The 20748-nt window shown below is 41.3% G+C and overlaps 1 protein-coding gene across 28 annotated transcripts in view; it reads left to right on the top strand.

Moving 5' to 3' along the window:
* Positions 1-20748, top strand: part of dst (dystonin) — a 110445-nt gene that overhangs the window by 84236 nt on the left and 5461 nt on the right. For 14 of the 28 annotated variants that reach the window (XM_035944026.2, XM_035944029.2, XM_035944024.2 and 11 more), the window contains 38 exons: positions 1413-1574; positions 1758-1928; positions 2199-2365; positions 3061-3220; positions 3469-3795; positions 3957-4041; positions 4888-5129; positions 5254-5460; positions 5549-5668; positions 5780-5887; positions 5976-6194; positions 6279-6482; positions 6640-6871; positions 7324-7550; positions 7650-7772; positions 7908-8009; positions 8620-8721; positions 9094-9267; positions 9518-9673; positions 9913-10110; positions 10727-10855; positions 11439-11609; positions 13401-13556; positions 13988-14194; positions 14445-14564; positions 15160-15329; positions 15440-15599; positions 16145-16339; positions 16421-16549; positions 16936-17079; positions 17330-17518; positions 17633-17762; positions 17949-18112; positions 18227-18389; positions 18471-18625; positions 18700-18774; positions 18978-18995; positions 19762-19878. In XM_035944026.2, coding sequence (XP_035799919.2) covers positions 1413-1574; positions 1758-1928; positions 2199-2365; positions 3061-3220; positions 3469-3795; positions 3957-4041; positions 4888-5129; positions 5254-5460; positions 5549-5668; positions 5780-5887; positions 5976-6194; positions 6279-6482; positions 6640-6871; positions 7324-7550; positions 7650-7772; positions 7908-8009; positions 8620-8721; positions 9094-9267; positions 9518-9673; positions 9913-10110; positions 10727-10855; positions 11439-11609; positions 13401-13556; positions 13988-14194; positions 14445-14564; positions 15160-15329; positions 15440-15599; positions 16145-16339; positions 16421-16549; positions 16936-17079; positions 17330-17518; positions 17633-17762; positions 17949-18112; positions 18227-18389; positions 18471-18625; positions 18700-18774; positions 18978-18995; positions 19762-19878 — 6078 coding nt within the window. The remainder of the gene's footprint in view (positions 1-1412; positions 1575-1757; positions 1929-2198; positions 2366-3060; positions 3221-3468; positions 3796-3956; positions 4042-4887; positions 5130-5253; positions 5461-5548; positions 5669-5779; positions 5888-5975; positions 6195-6278; positions 6483-6639; positions 6872-7323; positions 7551-7649; positions 7773-7907; positions 8010-8619; positions 8722-9093; positions 9268-9517; positions 9674-9912; positions 10111-10726; positions 10856-11438; positions 11610-13400; positions 13557-13987; positions 14195-14444; positions 14565-15159; positions 15330-15439; positions 15600-16144; positions 16340-16420; positions 16550-16935; positions 17080-17329; positions 17519-17632; positions 17763-17948; positions 18113-18226; positions 18390-18470; positions 18626-18699; positions 18775-18977; positions 18996-19761; positions 19879-20748) is intronic. The other 14 variants (XM_035944031.2, XM_035944051.2, XM_035944034.2 and 11 more) reach the window with 5 other exon arrangements.

Genomic DNA, 20748 nt, shown 5'->3' with positions numbered 1-20748 from the left:
ACTCGGGTCTGTATAGCCCTACTGCTGAGAGGGAGCGACATGGCCACAGATCCCACAAAAAAGCAGGACCTGGTACAAGGAGTTTCTCATCTTCAGAGGCGATGCATACATCTGGAGACCTGAGAACCGGACGATCACTCAGCTCGGGGCAGGATGACTTTCCGTTCTCTCCCGTGAGGGACAACAGGTCTCTTTACCACAGTAGCAGCTTAGTTCAGGATCCACGTCAAACAGAATCTGGTCTGGTGAAGCTTAATGAAAAGGATACGCTGAGCAATGGAGAATATAAGTACTCCACAGGGAGGTCGTCCTCGGGGTCAGCCTCCAGAGCGCTCAACGACACCTCTGGATGGCGTTCCAGGACTTTGACGGACTACGATGAGCTGTCCACTGCTGAGTTGTTGGAGGATGTGTCACCTCAGGATGACTGTGAGTTGGTCAGTGTGGTGGTGACACAGCCTGAGACATACGGAAACTCTGTAACTTTACCCATAGAGAGCCGCCAGCAAACAAAACCATGTACTGTGCAACAAGGAGCGTCCAAATACAGCATGGAGGAGCTGGAGGAGTTTCTGCAATCGCTGGAAGCCTGTCTGCCTAAAAGTTTACAGACATTCCAGCACGCAGGGGAGCAAGAGATCGAGGCCTTATTGAATGCCATCGCTGCATGTCCTGAAATGGACCCTACGGGTTGTTTCTCCCCACAGGTGCCCAAAAATAGCCTATCCCTCTGTTTCCTAGTTTTTTCCTCATTAGCTGGTCCGCCACACGTTTCTCTTGATGATATGTCACTTTAGATGAGTTTTTCCTGGCTGCTGGATTGGTGTTTTTCTAACATATCCGATTACTTCAAGGCTGAATTAGGTTTTGCTCAGCAGTCCGGCCTGGAAGCTTGTCTGTGTGATTGTGTACAGCTGTGCTTTAACTGGTAGCTCTGGTTTTCTAGAAGTTGCTGACTGGTTATAGAGTTGTTTATGTCAGCTGGATTTTTAACACTAAACCTGAGCTGATGATGTGGCAATCAAGTCTTTAAACACAGAATGGAATAAATTGTCGGCATTATTTTGGACATTTTTGCTACAAAATCCAGAATTAAATAAGCCAGTTTGACTTCAGCAGGTTTGATTAGTGTAAAGGTCAGCTACGCAAACAAGACATTTAGATGGCAGGAACTATATTGTAACAAAGCTTCTCAAATTGCAAATGCAGAAAATGAATAAAATATCTAATTAAATCCACTTAAGAATAACCATCTAATCCTTTGTTTTTTATATATTGAGCAGTAATTCTATAGGTTTCATTTGATTAGTGTAAACTTTTCCTCATTACAAAGAATTTTAGCACTTAATAAGACTGATGACATTGTAATTTGAGCACTTATTCTGTTCCTGATTTGCTCTATTTGTCTTTAGGCTTTCCAGAAAGAGGACATTGACCCATTGCAGACACAGCTTCAAGACATCAACTCCCTTGGCCAAGGCCTGGTTCAGAATGCTGCTAAAGGCACCAGCACTAAGAAGCTTGAAGATGACATGGAAGGTGTCAACTCAAAGTGGAATACCCTCAATAAAAAGGTTAGTTTTTTTAATATTATTACCAGTCTGCCTGGTTGATGTTTGCCCTTGAATTCTCATTATTTGTACAAAATATTAGCAGTGTAACAAGTCATTTCCTCCTACTTTTTGCTGTAGGGTTAAAGGCATAGTTTAAATTGGCCCTAAACCAGGTGACATTTATATTTGCCATGTGTTCTGCAGATTGCTGAGCGTTCAGCCCAGCTACATGAAGCCCTGTTGCACTGTGGGAGGTTCCAGGATGCTCTGGAGTCCCTGCTCAGCTGGTTGACTGATACCGAGGAGCTTGTGGCCAATCAAAAACCACCCTCTGCTGAGTTCAAAGTGGTGAAGGCACAGATACAGGAGCAGAAAGTAAGCCAGAATCACATGATACGAATGCATAAACACACAGAACATACCAGCGATTCTGCTTCGATCTTAACACCTCAACATGAGAAAATCCACTCAACACTGACTTCGCCGTTCATCTTATTTAATTGACATGCATTGTTAAACTTGAGTGTGTGTACACAAAGCTTTTTGTTTAATGGACACCTAATTTGTGTCTTAGATTTACTGTTTTTCAGAAAGAAGCGCCACAAAGGCACCCAGTAACTCTCCCCCTTTGTTTCCCTTTGACAGCTCTTACAGAGACTGTTGGATGACCGAAAACCGACAGTGGAGCTGATAAAGAAGGAGGGAGGGAAGGTCGCAGAACTGGCAGAGTCTGTGGATAAGGAGAAGGTTGCAAAAGAGATTGAATGCCTGGGGCAGAGGTGGGACACTCTGCTTAAGAAAGCTGAAAACAGGTCTGTATAAACACCTGTAACATAAAACCCATTTTTTAATGCAGTGCTTCAGTGTGCTTAGGATTTCAATGTTGCAATGCATCGTGATTTTTGTCCTTTTTTGGAATATTTAATCCTTGTTAAGTCTGTAAAACCCATAAAGTTGCCTTTAATTTTGTCTTAATGAAGTTTAAAGGAATTGTTCAACATTTGCTAACAAATAGATGCGTCTTGTGAACAATGTCTATATGATGAAGCTACAACTAGTAGTTGGTTCTGTAGACAGTTATTATTATGTTTGGGTAGTTGTTTCCCCTCAGTTTGCAGTCTTTGGCTATGCTAAGCTAAAAGGCTGTAATTTCACATTTACTGTGTGCATATAGGAGTCGTCAGACTTTTGGACGAACTCTTGACAACAAAGCAAATGAGCATATTTCTTAAAATGTCATGCTATAAGTCCTCAGTTAACAGAACAGTGATAAAAATCTAATTGAAAGTTTTTGCATAATTTTGCACCAACAAAGAAGAGACATGACATTTAATTGTTGCACCTGTTTAATTCATTTATATCCAAAAAAATGTTGCTGATATATTCCAATTATAGATATTTATCAGTCGGTTTAGTTGCCTGGTTACTAAATAATCTGTCAGTCTGTTCACTTAAATGTATGACTGTATTTTGTTTCTTATCCACTATTGTTACTGTCTTAATGCAGGCATAAGCAACTGGAGAGCATCTTAGTGGTCACTCAGCAGTTCCACGAGACTCTGGAGCCCCTGAGCGAATGGCTCGCAGCCACAGAAAAACACCTCACCAACTCTGAGCCAATAGGCACTGAGACATCTAAGCTGGAAGATCAGATCTCTCAGCATAAGGTAATATCCATCGTATCCATCGTTTCACCTCAGAACCTCATGTTTTTGTTTTTTATAATGACACGATTGGCTATGTTCATCTGAATTCCGTTTTACTCATTTTGCTTGTTACTTTCACTTTGTGTTTTTCATTATTTCCCATTCTGCTTTTTATTGAATTTCAGTTTCACATTTTTGTTTCATGTGTGTGTTTTTTCTGTTTGCGTCTTTTTTGTCTTGGTCCATTTTCCATCATCCCCTGGGGTCAGGCCTTAGAGGAGGAGATTATGAATCACAGTAAAGACCTGTTTCAGGCTGTCAGTCTGGGTCAGATGCTCAAAACCGTCAGCTCAGTGGACGATAAGGAGTTTGTCCAGTCCAAACTGGACACCACCCAGGCCAGTTACATAGAGCTCCAGGAGCGATGCAGGAGGAAAGCCGAGATGCTGCAGCAGGCTCTGGCGAATGCCCAGCTGTTTGGAGAGGATGAAGTGGCTCTCATGAACTGGCTGAACGAGGTGCACGCCAGGCTGAGCGAAGTGTCCGTGGAGGACTACAAAATAGACATTCTTGAAAAGCAACTGGCACAACAACGGGTACACACTCCTCCTCAGGCCAGGCATTATGTTGTCTTTTCATTTAAGTTGCTTCAGTCATTTTTCAGTTTATTTTAGCGATTTGCGTGTCATACATTATTTATATTTAAGTGTTTCTTGTTGCTCCCTATGGCTCTCTGAGGTTGTGTTTTCCTTTTTAGGCACTTCAAAGTGATATTGACTTGAGGAAGAAAAATGTCGACCAGGCCATCGCTAATGGGATGGAACTGCTGAAGCAAACAACAGGCACGTCTTACAGTCTCATCACATGGGGGGCAAACACTTCTCAGCAAATAATTGCTTTTGTGATGCACATCATAAGATTTCTTGCCTTATTTAGGAAGCAGTTCAACAGTAGACAAAGTCAGTTTTCTATCTGCCAGCCTTTTTAAAGAAATAATTTGATTTCTTGTTTGGAGATGGATAACGAGTGGTAGAAGCTACCAGAAGCCAGTTTGCTTAGCACAAAAACTGAAAACAGAAGGACACAGCCAGACTGTCTCTGTGTAATAATATCAGAGCCCACCTACAAGCAGCTGTAAATCTCAATAATTAACACATTAACTTCCTGAAGTCTTGTCATTGCTACTGTTTGGTCGCCAAGCAACTAGTAAGCATTGTTTCCTCACCTGGACAAGATATAGGTACATGTTAAATAAGATACGTGGTGATAATTCTGCTCTCTACGAGGGTGGTATTAAATCTTCTCTACTCTCGTGAAAGCTTCTGACAGGATCATACAGGATGCACACATATTTATAATGATGATAATAATACTATCTTTCTTTATAGCATCTTAAAAAACATTGCTTGTGTTTTCACAGATGAACTAAAAAAGAGGATGCTTTGGAAGATAATTTTACAACAGACAGTCAGTCAGGGCAAGCAAGCAAGAAACAATGGAGAAATTCAATTAAATGTGGTAGAAAAATGCAAAATGTAGAAAAATAAATAATGAACAAAGCACCAATTAACAAGGGACCAAAAATGCCATAGCACAGAGTATAATAGATTGAAATGGAGTATTGCCATTAAGCAGTTGATCTTGGGCTCTGATTAATACATTTATCATTATTTACTTGTCATTCACAGGTGATGAGGTGGTCGTTATTCAAGGCAAACTGGACGGAATAAAAACAAAGTACGCTGAGATAAACTCCATGAGTGACAAGGTTCTGAAGACACTGGAGCAGGTTCTGAGTCTCTCTTCTAAGCTACAGCATACTCATGAAGACCTGAGCGCCTGGTTAGAGAAAGCGGAGGCTGAGATAAACACTTTTGCCGATCAGGAGCCAGTGGGCGAGCAGCTGATTCATTCACAAAGCAGGCAGAAGGTAAAGCTTTTAATGTTTGTATTTGCCTTTAAAGGGATAAACACCAAGTGATCACACTCTGAGAGCTACTCTATAAAAGCACATCTGTGTGTGTGTTTTGTGCGTGTCGTGTAATCTTCTGCAGGCCTTGCTGAAAGAGACCAAAGATCAGAAACCTGTGTTGGACAAGCTGAATGAGCTCAGCAGTTCACTCCTGGATCTGATCCCCTGGCACACTCGTGAGGGCTTGGACAAGCTGGTGACTGAGGATAATGAACGCTACAGAGCCGTGGGCGACACCATCGCCGAGCAGGTCGACCAGATCAACGCCGACATACTCAAGTCACAGCAGGTAAACCAGAAATGTTAATAAACAACCTTTGTTTCCTCTCATTTTGCATCTTTCTCTTCATCTAATTAGTTTTCTTTTCTTTATCCAGTTTGAACAGGCTGCCGACGCTGAACTCTCCTGGCTGACTGAAGCTGAGAGGAAGTTGCTGTCAATGGGCGAGATCAGGCTGGAGCAGGACCAAACCACAGCCCAGCTCCAAGCACAGAAGGTTAGCTCGTGTGTGTGTGGATAGACACAGGCCTCCATTTAAACAAAAGTACAGTAAACACAGAGGTTTGTTTTGCGACGTCCCGCCAAACTCACTCTGCTGGTTTTGCAGATTTTCTCCATGGACATCATGAGACACAAAGATGCTGTGGATGAGATTGTGAAAACAGGGAAGGCCATTATGAACAGTAAAAACCCAGAGGAAAAAGAAGCCTTGAAGGTGAAAAGAAATATTTTAAATTTTACACAAGCAAGTATTCTTTAAGAAAATGTGCAAACATTAAACAATCTTTTTGATTTTCAATCAGGCCAAAACCCAGACTCTCTTGGAGAAGTACAGTGTTGTCAGTCAGTTGAACTCAGAACGCTGCCTGCAGCTGGAACGAGCCCAATCTCTGGCCACTCAGTTCTGGGAGACCTACGAGGAGATGTGGCCGTGGCTTCAGGAAACATTAAGCACCTTCAGCCAGCTGCCTCCACCTGCCATCGAGTACGACACACTCAGGCAGCAGCAAGAGGAGCTCAGGGTACGAAGCCACCATGAGCAGATCGTTACAACACTTTCATTTTAACGTTGAAACACTAAACTGAATTTGTCATGTCTTCTACAGCAAATGCGAGAACTGATTGCCGAGCACAAGCCCCATATTGACAAGATGAATAAGACCGGCCCTCAGTTACTTGAGCTCAGCCCAGTAGAAGGAGAGCCCATGAGAGAGAAATACACTGCCTCTGATCGACTTTACACCAAACTCAAGGCTGATGTCAAGCAGAGAGCTGCCACTCTGGATGAAGCCATCTCCAAATCCACTCAGGTGAGGAGCAGCTGTATATTATTTCTGTCTAAGGTTTGATGTCCAAAAATCTCCATTTTAGGGAAACACACACACATACCATAGACTTCCCCAGTTGTCTTTATTATTGCATTCATTATAAATGCAATCTGTGGTGTTTTCTTCTCTCGTTTCTCAGTTCCATGATAAAATTGACCCCATGCTGGAATCCCTGGAGCGGATTGCTGAACGCCTTCGCCAGCCTCCATCCATCTCAGTGGAGGTGGACAAGATCAAGGAGCAGATTACTGAAAATAAGGCTGTCTCTGTGGATTTGGAGAAACTGCAGCCCTCTTATGAGACTCTGAAGCAACGAGGTGAAGAGATGATCGCACGATCCGAAGGAGCCGACAAGGACATATCTGCCAAAGGTATAATACACACTGCAGCATCTTATCTGTTTAATTTCATTTTGTTTCTGCTGTCCAGTTTTTATAAAGTCCAGCAAAGACCCTACAGGCTTTTTTGAAGGTTGTAGAGTTTTTACAACAGATTAATCTTAGAAAATGAGTAAAATTGCATAATTATAGGTCAGCTGTAGCAGAATATTAGGGACGTATAATAAATACAATAACTGGCCAAATCTTGATGGTAATTCTAATACTTATTAAAGCAAATAAAATCTTTCTTCAATCATATGCTCAAGATCAATTGGATTTAAGGTTTACATGCTGTGGACTGTACAAGCTTTTCTCTAGCTGTAGCTTCTATGCCTCTAGAATTAAGAAAGAATAAACCAAGGTTTCCTTTTAAACCAGTCAGTGTGAATGTGGGACATTTTTGTTTGTTATATTTTGTACTTATGACTTCTTCTCTGTCCAAGCTGTACAAGACAAACTGGACCACATGGTGTTCCTGTGGAATGACATCCAAGCCTTGCTGGAAGAGCGGGAGGCAAAGCTGCTGGATGTGATGGACCTGGCAGACAAGTTCTGGTGCGACCACTGTGCTCTCATCGTCACCATCAAAGATAGCCAGGACCTGCTGAGGGAGCTGGAGGAGCCCGGAGTCGATCCGTCAGTCGTCAAACAGCAGCAGGAATTTGTGGAGGTAGAAAGACCCCTCAAATTAAATGATTGAATCACCCAGTGGGCAACGAAAAGGGATGGTGCATTTTTTTGTTTTAAAAAATGTTTTTAAATTCCACAGGGATTTAAGGAGGAAATCGATGGGCTGCAGGAGGAGCTTGATGTGGTTCGAAACCAGGGAGCAGAGCTTATGACCGCCTGCGGGGAACCTGATAAACCTGTGATAAAGAAAAGCCTTGATGAGGTAAAAGATTTCTTTCATAAACATATTAGTTATTGGTCTCCACATAATTTTACTGCAGTGATTTCAGTGGATCATCTATGCTGACTATGTCGGCCATTTGTTGATCTTGATAAAGTAATCACATTACATTTCCAGGTGAATTCAGCGTGGGAGAATCTCAATAAGACTTGGAAGGAGAGAGTGGAGAGACTGGAAGAAGCCATGCAGGCTGCTGTGCAGTTTCAGGATGGCCTGCAGGTACTTTGATCACTGCAACACAATAAGACAGTTTGGGGTTAGAGGTTTTACCCCGCATTATTCTAAACTACATACTGTAGCTGAAATATTAACTGCAACTGTTTTTCGTTGTTTTTATTGTAAAACCGGTAACAGAAAATTCAGTACTTGTTCATCTAGACATATTTATGTGTTTGAAAGTAAAACACAGAACTTGAGCCAGCAAATTTTAAGGCCTTCAGATGAAAACACAGATTACATTGCAACTGATTCGAGTGATACAGCGTTTTATGAGAGCCCTATTAAATTTTAAAACAATAAACACCAACCGCAGTGTTTGCTATATTTGGCTCAAGCTTATGTGTGTAAAGTTCTTCTAAAATCTTTTCCTGGTTGGAAAGGAATACGTTTTTTGCTTAAGTTTAAATGTCCTTTAAGCACTCATTTGAGGCGATAGTGTTTAATTTCAGGGCTTTTTTTTCATTTTCAGTGTGTATGTTTACTTAATTTGTCCGACATACAGACCAACTGTAAGATTTAGAGCCTAACATGATACTAAATGTGAAAGGTGACTCCCTGTGCACTAAGCTTTGTTTTCTTTTGGTAACAATGGTTTCCCTCCTTGTACCAGGGTATGTTTGACTGGGTGGATATTCTGGAAAGCAAACTGGATTCAATGTCACCTGTAGGCACAGACCTGGAAACTGTCAAGCAGCAGATTGTAGAGCTCAAGGTACAATCTGGAACATTTGTATACAAAGAAACAAAACAGAACTTGATTGCTGTTTTATCACGATTCATTGCTGTTCTGCCTTTTTTTATTTATTCCTTTAACTTCACTGTGATTTTTATTGATAGAGCAGCTGTATCGCACACCAGCTGTGTTTATGTTGAGTGTCTGATTCATAACACACCCTAGTTGGTGTGTGTTTTGTACAGATACAAAAGCTCCATAAAAATAGCTTTCATAAAGTAGTCACATCTGCTTTGATGTACAATAAGACGAATCAATCTCCTGACAGCACAAAGCTGATATTGTCTGTATGGCTCTGTATTTCTGTTGACTGATTGGGCGTAACGCTGTTTGTGCTGGGTTTTTTTTCAGGAGTACAAAGGAGAAGCGTACCAGCTACAGATTGAGATGGAGCGTCTGAACCACCAGGCTGGCCTCCTGCTGAAGAAGGTGACCGAGGAGGCCGACCGCTGCGCAATCCAGGAGCCTATGTCTGAGCTCAAGATGCTGTGGGACAACCTGGATGAGAAGATCATCAGCCGACAGGTCAGAAAAAGGGAGCAAGTAGAGAAAGAGTTCATGCAAAATTCAAAAGCTGAAATACTGATACAGATATTTAAATGTATAAAGAAACCTTGGCTCGTGGGTAAATAGCAGTTCTAAAAATATAAAACAGCTTCTCATGAGCTTGAAATGAGCTCAACAATGGCTTTACCAGGCTGTGGAATGTGTTTTATGCACGTCAAATGCTTTCACTCACTGCAGTGTCTAATGTTTTAATCTGTTATTAATCCAGCACAAACTGGAGGGGGGTCTGCTGGCTCTGGGCCAGTTCCAGCATGCTCTGGATGAGCTTCTGGCCTGGATGAGCCACACTGAGGAGCTTCTAAATGAACAGAGAAAGGCTGGAGGAGACCCCAAAGCCATCGAGATTGAGCTCGCCAAGCACCACGTACGGCAAACCTCCTCGAATCTTGTTTTTCTTCTGATATTTCTCAAACAAGCAGCTTCTATAAACAACCGCACTTTACTGCCCATTTGATTTAATCCATGAAAATGGAACAAGACAGCAGGAGGTTAATCCCCTGTTAGTGTATACTTTAGCCCCTAAGTATTGATCAGTACAAATAAACATTTTCAGTCCATCCATAAAGATTTAGTGACATCTGTTGTGCTACTTTTTCACTACAGGTTCTTCAGATAGATGTGTTGGCCCACAAGTCGACTGTAGAGACGGTGAACAAAGCTGGCAATGATCTGGTGGAGTCCAGCGCTGGAGAGGAAGCTTCAAGTCTGCAGAGCAAACTGGAGAATCTCAACCAGAGGTGGAAGGCAATCCAGGAGAAGACGGAGCAGAGGAAGCAACAACTGGAAAGTTCTCTGCTTCAGGTATAAAAACATCACTGTCACAGCAAGTTGATGTACATGTGCCTCATTTATTGAAATTTATTGCGCAGTAAATTGTGACTCATTCCTTTCTCCCCAGGGAACAAGTGTGTTATGTCGAAGTCATAAAGTTCTGCTGGGAGAAGTGATTACTGTCTCTTCCCCCCTCCTCATTTGTTCTGCATCCTGTGGAGTTTCTATTCATAACTTTGACACTTAGGGGAGTGCTTTGATGTGAGGAGGGATTTAAGAGACTGAAAGACTGCTTGATTTTACATTTTTGTTCAAGAAATAGTTTCATCAAACATAAATTTTGCTCCATTTCAAGAGGGTTTTCATCAAGTATTTTAAAAAGATCGATGTGCCAAAACATATATTTCTTAAAAGTACATTTGGGGCTCAGTAAATGTAAAAAGTTCAAATCTAAAAAGTAAGTTAAATGAACAACAACAATTGTGTCTATTATAAACCAGGCTTTATCCTGGTGAATATCTAATGTTGGTAGCTAAATGAATCTAAGGAATGAATGACTCAGACATCCTCCTCTTGGAGCCATAGGTTGTTTACAATGAGTGTGTGTGACACCTTTTGTCCGGACTCAGGTTGTATTGTGTTGTAGGCCCAAGGTTTCCATGGTGAGATAGAAGATATGCAGCAATGGCTGAAAGACACAGAACGTCAGCTGTTGGCATCAAAGGCTGTGGGAGGCTTACCAGACACGGCTCGGGAGCAGCTTAACGCCCATCTGGTATGTGTTTAACAATATGAAAGGCCGCATACAGATGGCAAGCTTGCAAGGAGGTGACTGTGTCTTTTCTGTGTTTTATCCAAAGTGTGAAAATTAAATGACATTGCAAACTACACTACTTGCATCGCCCCACGGAAGATGACAAAAAGCCTTTTAAGTGTATCAAATTGATTCGCTCATGTCTGAGTATAATGAATTTGGGAATGTTTTCCTTCTTTGTTTTTCTTTGCCGTAATGGAGACACTTTCACAACGAGCTCTCCCTGAAGGAGCACTAGTGGTGATACTTCATGAAGCCAAAAATAGAAGAATTACTTGGAAGCAGTAACTTTTATCAAATTAGTAACATTATACTTTTTAAATGTTTGTGGGAAACATGCTTCAGAGAGTTTCAGCATGCGTTGACATGCTCTTTCTTTCACCATTTTTGGGTTAGATTTGGACAAACCACTGACAAATCCATTACATACACTTTGAACACTGCAAAAAATCCAAAAGGAGAAGTATATCTGTCTTAAAGTGTAATTTAGTCTGTTTGACGAAAGCATCACTCTCCTCATTCCATTGGGTCGTTTTTCTTGTAGGAGTTATGTTCTGCCTTCGAGGCAAAGGAGGAGCTGTATCAGGAGCTGCTGAAGAAGGGTCAGCAGCTGCTCACCATGACGCCTGAGGGTCCAGACAGCAACACCGAGCAGGACCTTGGCAACCTGAAGGAAAAATGGGAGTCAGTGCAGGCGAAGGTTGCGGAAAGAAAGGTAGGGAGTCCCTGAATGGCTTTCACAGCTCTTAGGGTCATGATTCACCAGTTCAGGTCTTAGGTCCCAGCGAAAGTTCGCTGACATACACTTGAGCCATGACTCTGCGGTTGAAAGCCTCTAATCCCAGTGCTGATAATGAATGGTGTAAGGACAAAGTGCTGGCAAGGACACACAGGATGCGGTTACGCTGTTTATCACAGCAGTTGCTGTCTGAGTGGAACAACTGTGGTCTCATTTGTTTCCACAGTCGAGATTTGACAAGTTCGTAAAATAAATAGTTGAGTTAAACTAATATTTGAGCCAAAATAAATACTCATCAGTCACTGTGTTGTTCTTTTAATATTCTTATTTACTATGTTACTTGTTCGGACCAACATTTACTCACTTTCACTGCTACAATAAATAAACATCGTTATTTTACATGATGTAAAGATAAATCTCCTTTGCCTAGACCATCTCTCACTCCAGATATGGAGCTCCTCATTCTGTCTATTCAGTCTTCACTGTAACATTTTGCCTTTGCTTCCTGTTTACCTTGGTCTTGTTCCCAGGTATTCAAAGTCTGGCAAATCTTAGAGCTACACAGAGATTCCGGCCAAACTCTCTGTGGCAATGTGATACTCCTATAGTCTAGTGGCTTGAACGCAATTTTTCAAGCACAAAAGAGTATTTTCTGCTGATTTTCTGTAGTAAATACTCTCTATTAACCCTCTGAATCCCAAGCAGTTTCTGGTGGTTTTTGCGCGTCACTTTTTTCCTCAATGTGGGCTCATTTTTGCTCAATTATAATGCCATAAATCATAAAAAAAGGCTTTTTAATAAGTGTATTTTTTTTAAAATGCCCACAGGTGATAGTAATATTAAAAAAAAATAAAATGGTAACTGTGCATACTACTTACAGTTTTAATTTGTTTTCATAGTTGTCTCCTATCTGCTCTGTGTAAACACAGCCTACAGTTCAAACTAGTTATACCCAGTAGTGGCTGACATTTTGTCATGTGACTGTTGGTCACAGCTCAGTTAGTAATGGCTTTTCAGCTGCACCAATGAGGAAGTGATTTATTTATTTATTTTTTTTACAGAATTTGGTTTATGCTAACAATACATTTTTGGAAAAATTTTAAATAAGACATGCAGAACGAAGTGATTTTCATCAAATATCATTATTTTAGGCACATCACACAGGATTAGTTCAAAGATAGTTGAAATACAGTGATTATCTGTTTTTACAGTTTCTGGTTTCTGCTAAATGGCACAATTTTGGTGATTAAAAAAAAAAAACCTTTCAAACCCACCAGCAGGTTTTGGGGTTCAGTGGTTAGAGGACAGCTCCATATTTAGCAAGACACTCAACACAGCCCACAATATATGAGGAAACCACATTATTACTCATAGCTCTGATCAGCTTTGTAATGTGATTAACACAGTGTTTACTGTCATGTGATGAGACTGAACCACTGGCCTCGACTGTGGCAAACGGATGTTTTTCAATCATGGAGTCACTGTGGATGTTGTTCTTACTCAATTAAAAGCTCATCATTCCCTTTCTGCCTCATCATCAGCCCCCTCCAGAGATGTTAACTTCCTCTATTTAAACAGAGGTCATGTTTGGCACAATGGAAGTGTAATTGTTTTTCCCCCCCTTGATCAACTGCTATAGCAACCAAACACAGCCTTTGTGCAACACTGAACAGTCTAATACAGGTTATGGGTTATGTACAGCATAGTGCTCTTTGATCTTTATCAAACACCAGAATTACTTACATTTTTTGTGCTTTATCTCCACAGACGAAACTAGAGGAAGCTTTAACGCTGGCCACAGATTTCCACAACTCTCTGCAGGACTTCATCAACTGGCTAACCCAGGCAGAGCAAACGCTTAACATGGTTTCACCCGCTTCCCTCATCCTGGAGACCATCATGTTTCAGATTGATGAGCATAAGGTAATGTTTGTTCAGAGAGGATTGTTGCAAAGCCTCTGAAGAGAAATGAAATGCTGATGACAAGAAACTTCTTTTTGAATGTTTGTGCATGATTGGTTTAAGTGCTCATGGAATAAAAGTGTTTCTAAGATGCCAAGTTAAAGCCTCATCATCCAACTATGCTTTTACTCTACTTTTATGATAAATACAGTGATAGATATTAGTATATACAAAATAGCTATTCATGTTCACTCTTTCACCATTCTGCTTCTTCCTCAAGCCAATAATGAGTCAGTGACATCTGTTTTGTCATTTAAAAACAAAACTCATTAGCGCATTAATCACACAAATCACATTACCTCTGCTGCTGAGTAAGAACTTTGATTCCCTTTTGATACTTTAACATATGGCCTAAATCGCTGTTATTTCTGCTCTTTACTGTGCTTGCACAGATGTTCGTGACAGAGGTGAACTCCCACAGAGAGCACATTATTGAACTGGACAAGACCGGAACACATCTGAAGTACTTCAGCCAGAAACAGGATGTGGTCCTGATCAAGAACCTGCTGCTCAGCGTGCAGGGCCGCTGGGAGAAGCTGGTGCAGAGGTCTGTTGAGCGAGGTCGTCTGCTGGACGACGCCAGAAAGAGAGCGAAACAGGTGCTGTTCTGTGCATATTTGTATTGAGATTGACACAGGCATGGTTTCAATGCTGTCAAGACTTTTTATTTTCATTGGAAAGCTCTGGAAATATATGAAACCTGCAGCCTATTAGAGTATTTTCATTCATATGGGCCTCTTCTGTTTCTTTGGCTTGAAAATTTAATCATGTGAACAATAAGCAGGACTTTGTGATAAATCAACTGAAACGTGCTTTGCGCTTTTTGTTTGTTTCTTAATCTTTCATTAGTTCCATGAAACTTTCAATAAACTGATGGAGTGGCTGGATGAATCTGAGAAGACTCTGGACTCTGAAGTGGAAATTGCCAATGATCCAGACAAAATCAAGATGCAGCTGGCACAGCACAAGGTAACTGGAGGGAAAAAAGACCATGAGAAAGTACGCTGGGTCCCCTTGATACATTTACAGCAGAGTTTCATTCATTATACAGAAACATCTGCATCCAAGCCAACATCTACAAAATCATGAATCAGCTGCACTCAGCTTGATATGTAATATATGAGAGTTGGAATTACAGCGGTAAAAGCCAGTTATGACAACTGCAGTATCTACAGAATGCATTAGTCGTGCATTTACTTGTGTTGCAGCCTCCTCTTGTTGTGTTTGCAGTGTTATGTGGGGAGATTGTGCTAATCCTATCATAATCCCGGGATGGACCAAATGTATTAGGGCAAGCCTTGCTTTTGGATACTATTAATCTCTGTAGAGCAGTGGCTCTTTGAGTTTTGACCCCTTTTTTTGTTTCTCTCATTGAATACTGCATTCTTAATCAGAAAACACACATACCCACACAGATTAGGGTACTATTTAACATGGTGACAATAGTAAGAAGAAAATCCTATACCTCGTGCATGTAAAGACACAGACTTACAGCACTCCACGAAGCCTCTCTATTGTCAGTGTCTTTATAATATTGCTGATAGTACTTTTTTCTCACATGCAGGAATTCCAGAAAGCTCTGGGCAGCAAACACTCTGTGTACGACACCACCGCTCGAACAGGGCGTTCCCTGAAAGACAAGACCTCCCTTCAGGATGATAATCAGAAGCTGACTGACATGCTGAGTGAACTGAGGGACAAATGGGACACAGTTTGTGGCAAATCAGTGGAGAGGTGAGGATGCATCTTCATACATTTGCAGCTGTTATTTATCCCACCAGCCGCTACTCAAACTACTTGCCAGGCCTCTTCATTCACCGTGGATGATTTCTTCTCTCCTGCAGACAAAACAAGCTGGAGGAGGCTCTGCTGTTCTCCGGACAGTTTACAGACGCTCTCCAGGCTCTCATTGACTGGCTGTACAGAGTGGAACCTCAGCTGGCTGAGGACCAGCCCGTACATGGAGACATAGACCTGGTTCTCAACCTGATAGACAACCACAAGGTAGAAAACCACGCTGAACCTAAGACACAGGAAGACATTTTCACTTCTGCACCACCACCCTTTCCTTTTATCACCGGGTGCTTCTTATCACAATAGAAAGCAAATGACTCTTAAACCAAACTAGAGTTTGACTGCAAATTTAAACACCTAAAGGACAGGCATTATACATTTTCAACGAGTCTCAGTGTTCTTTGAAATTTTCTGTCCAGCAAAGATGTCTAGAAAATGAATGCTCTTTTTTTTGATCATTTTCTTTGACTTTTGTTCAGTCATCATTAAGAAAAATCCAACAAATAACGTCACTGAATTTATAAAGAAAACAAATTAACAAAGTCTTTGTTGCAGTCTATTACTCAATCATACACAGTGAATTAACAAAAGCAACCATTTCTCTACTTTTTGTCATTAAAACAGGACACTTTTAAAAATGTTTCTGCAGCAATCATCAAAGCAACTGGAAAAGTTTGGTTTCATTAATTAACACTGTTCAAAATGTGGCAGTTTCATGTTGTCTAAATGTGTCGTCCATTGACCGGTGACTGCAGGTTTTCCAGAAGGAGTTGGGAAAGCGGACAGTAAGCGTTCAGGCGCTCAAACGTTCGGCCAGGGAGCTGATTGAGAGCAGTCACGATGATTCCTCTTGGGTTAAAGTCCAGATGCAGGAGCTGAGCACTCGCTGGGAGACGGTGTGCAACCTCTCGGTGTCCAAACAGGCCCGACTGGAGCAGGCCCTGTGCCAGGTACTGTAGAGCTCCTACAGTCATGAGAAACACTGTAAAGTGACTCCCTCGGCCTGACTGATCTGTGTCTTCTGTCTGCAGGCTGAGGAATTTCACTCTACTGTTCATATCCTGCTGGAGTGGCTGGCGGAGGCAGAGCAGAGTTTGCGTTTCCATGGCAGCCTGCCTGATGACGAGGAGGCTCTGCGGGCGCTTATTGAACAGCACAAGGCAAGCAGTGCAAATGTTTATGTTCTTTTTTTTAATCCAAGCTCAACTTTACATTCTTATTTAAATTGTGTATTTTGACAGTTTTGGGTTGTTTTATTAAAGAAGTGAAACATGCCGGCATTCTTTTGTGATTAAGTCCTTTTCTTAAGTAAACAGTTGAGACCCTGACTCTGTAATTGCAGCCTGTCTGCAAGTCGACGGCCTGTCATCTTCCCTGCCAAAAATGCAGCGGTGTAGATATTTTTCTTAACTATGATATCATTTGATCGAAATGGATCTGACCTTGCTGCGATATTAGAGCAAGCACGAGCAATGTTTCTTTTTTATGTTTGTTGAAGATAATCCAATTCCTTATCTAAACGCCTTTTCCACTTGCTTTTTTTAAGGAGTTCATGAAGAAACTGGAGGAAAAGCGAGTTGCTCTAAATAAAGCAACCAGTATGGGGGAGGCCATTCTCAGCATCTGCCATCCAGACTCTATCACCACCATCAAGCACTGGAACACCATCATTAAAGCCCGATTTGAGGAGGTCAGTTTGCAGCTGCATGCTGGCACACATGCTTTACATACCTGTTGGTATGACAGTACACAAGTTTGTATGCTTCAAGCTACAAGACTTCCTCTTACCTTTTATGCACAAATCACTAAACTGGGACACTCTGTCCATTTAGGTTTGCTGCTCTTTGTAGCACCCAAAAGATGCACGACAAGAATGACTACAGATAGACGGCACAACAGACAATAATATGATGATAGTATGTATGATGCTGCTGTTACAGGTTCAGGCTTGGGCCAGACAGCACCAGCAGCGACTGGCCACGGCCCTCACTGAGCTGTTAGCCACTCATGAGCTGCTGGAGAATCTTCTGACGTGGCTGCAGTGGGCTGAAACCAACCTCAATGATAAGGACAAGGAACAGCTGCCTCAGGAAATCGAGGAGGTCAAAAGCCTCATAGCAGAACACCAGGTAAAAGAAAACCACAGATTCAAATATTGCTAGCATAATTTATTTAATAATTTAATAATCATCATAATGTATGGCTTTTTTTTCACAATAGCTGACTGTCACTTTTTCCTGCAGGCGTTCATGGAGGAAATGACCAGGAAGCAACCAGATGTTGACAAAATCACCAAGACACACAAAAGGAAGGCTGCTGTGGAGCCCCAAATCCAATCTCAGATCCCTGTTCTGGACAAAGGAAGAGCTGGAAGTATGTATCCCACAAATTTCCCCTCACAGAGCGTGACCTGAACCATCTGGCTTTATGCTGAGTCGCTGTAGGGTGACACGACATCCTAATGTTGTCCGTTTTAGCACCTGTGATGATGTCACTGTGAATCTATTCTTGCTGATTACATGGTGAATACACAGTTGCAGTGAAGTGTTTTTCTCACAGGAAAACGTTCTCCCACACAAACGATGTATGCGTCAACCACACAAGCTCCCATTGAGACCAAGAACCCGAGAATTAACCTGCTGGTGACTAAGTGGCAGCATGTGTGGCTGCTGGCTTTGGACAGAAGGAGGAAACTCAATGATGCTTTGGACAGACTGGAAGAGGTAATCCGGCACTTAGGTTCACACAAATGAGCTCTTAGTTTTATCACAAGCACACATTTCCTGTAAATGCATGGCTTTCCTTTTCTTATCACTTTCTCTTTCCCTTCTGTGCAGTTGAAGGAATTCGCCAATTTTGATTTTGATGTGTGGCGGAAACGCTACATGCGCTGGATGAACCATAAAAAGTCTCGTGTCATGGACTTCTTCCGCCGCATTGACAAAGATCAAGATGGCAAAGTGACCCGGCAGGAGTTCATAGAGGGCATCCTGTCCTCCAGTAAGTGTTTAAACATGCAAACTTACAGCTGAACAGCTTGTTCCAAACATGTTTATTTGATAACGCTTTGCTCTTCGTTAGAATTCCCCACCAGTCGTCTGGAGATGAGCGCTGTTGCAGATATATTTGACAGAGATGGCGACGGCTACATTGATTACTATGAGTTTGTGGCAGCTCTTCATCCCAACAAGGATGCTTACAAACCACTAACAGATGCTGACAAAATTGAAGATGAGGTAATGAGAACTCTCGTGCACTGGCTTTTAAATTGTCTCTTGAGGACATGCTTCAATAAAATATCTCTTTGTAGGTCACACGTCAAGTGGCAAAGTGCAAATGTCCAAAACGATTCCAAGTGGAACAAATCGGTGCCAACAAATACCGGGTAAGCACATTTAGACCTTTTTGGCTTCTTTGAATGCAATTTTTTTTCAATACATACAAGCTGTGACATGGTTATTACATTTTTCAAATATTTACGTTTTTAATGGGAAGATCTTGGTGAAGGTAAGTGTTGACTGTGCTGTAAAAACTGTCATTAAACATCAACACGTGCTGACTTTTCTATATTTTTCTTCACATCACCAGTTCTACCTTGGAAACCAGGTACATGTGAATGCCATCTTCTGCTTTTATACTTCTGTTATGTGCCTTATCAAGCTTTATGTCCTTTTTCATTTACCACGTTTTCTGTCCAGTTAACACTTTCTGCCCAGATTCCTTGCTGATGTTCTCAGACTGGAACTCAGAAGTAGAATTAAAAATCCTTGGCCTGCTAATTTAATCTCTTTTCCATCTAACAATGTGCTGGTAGCTGAATGCAATCTCAAATTTGATTTGAAATGAACCATAAAGCCTTAAGAGTCCAATGTGTTTTAAGTTTCATGTCATTCTATTTTCAAATTAGTTTTTCTTTTGTTGTAAAGTAAGACAACCAATGCAGTAAATATCTGCTTTTGAGTTTCAGAAAACACGATGCTAGTGTGCCAACACCATTTCAGCCCATATTTTATTGGTCCACGGGCATATATTCATCTGCTGGGCATATAATAATGCTTTCTGTGTGCTTGCCTTTGGTGCTTCAGTCATGGGAATGATATACCTCAACATTGGCTGACACACTTTTTGTGTAACTGACACTGTTTATTAATTTGTAAAGTTGGGCATACTTAATGATTTCAATGAATACGTTGCTTCTCATTTTACTTTCTAAGTTAATATGTCCTGATAAATTGCATGTTTCAAAATTTTTTTTATTGATATGGGTTGTTGGAGGTGTTAGTGTGAGGGGACAGGGGTATTAGTGGTGGTTTGTAAACTAGTTTGTATTGCTGTTTTGCACAACATTGAATTGAAATAATTCTTTTGACAGTTTGGTCTGGTTCACTGCTTACATGACTCCTTAATCGGCGATGAGACAATAGCAAACAGGGAAAATCAAAATCTTACCAACCACCTACACGTTGCGGTTTTGGAAAGCTGTATTCTGGTAAATAGTTATTCTTAAGCTGTTTCTTGTGCCTTTTTTCCTCCAGATCATCATCACCTTTAATGTATTTGATCACTAAAATCACCAGTGGCATTAAATCATTCTGATAATCATACAAGTGCAAGATTTTTTTATACCAGTTTCAGATATCATAAGATAGTCGGCACTTAGGTGGAGGGTCATCAGTGTTTGGTCATGTCTGCGTGTCACAGTGTGTTAGTTTAGACAGAACTGATCTTGAACCATTCCTCATGTTGTTCTCAGTGTGTCATTGGAGCTAGCTGCATCGGATCTGCATCCGTGTCAGTGCATCCCGAGCATTTGAGTCGTAGCTCTAGAAAATGCAACAAAGTGCTGGACTGCCGGAGATTGATGTCTGTCTGCCTGATCATAATGTGAATCTTTGGTTTTGACAGAAAGCATGCGGCTGTGATTGTTCTGTGCAAATTTGATGTTTTTGTGCTAATGCTCATGGTCACATCCAACTGGCTGACGTCCGTCTCATATCACCTCCATCGGGCTTGAACCATTCACATCCATAACATGCTCAGTGTTCTAATGTTTGATATGTGTGGTTGGTAAAAAGAAGGCAAATGATTATACACGAGAGCCCCCTGCTGGTAAAATCATGTGCCTTCAGGTCTGTTTTTTTTTACAGGCTCAACCTGCAGTAATGGCACCAAGCAGACGCCATACACACTAAATTAAAGTCAGACATTACAACTAAAACCACACATAAGCAGAAATCACTGAAATAAGTTTGTGAAGCTGTGAAGTTTGTGTAACTGCTGTAATTACTGCACAGCTTCACAATACAATACAGGAGCTGAAATTACATCGTCTGTTAACTGTAACTAACAAGAATGTAGA

Source organism: Amphiprion ocellaris, chromosome 16 (assembly GCF_022539595.1).
Source record: "Amphiprion ocellaris isolate individual 3 ecotype Okinawa chromosome 16, ASM2253959v1, whole genome shotgun sequence".
NCBI classification, from domain to species: domain Eukaryota; kingdom Metazoa; phylum Chordata; class Actinopteri; family Pomacentridae; genus Amphiprion; species Amphiprion ocellaris.
Note: the sequence above shows the minus strand (reverse complement) of the source record. Positions and strands in the feature narration are given on the sequence as shown.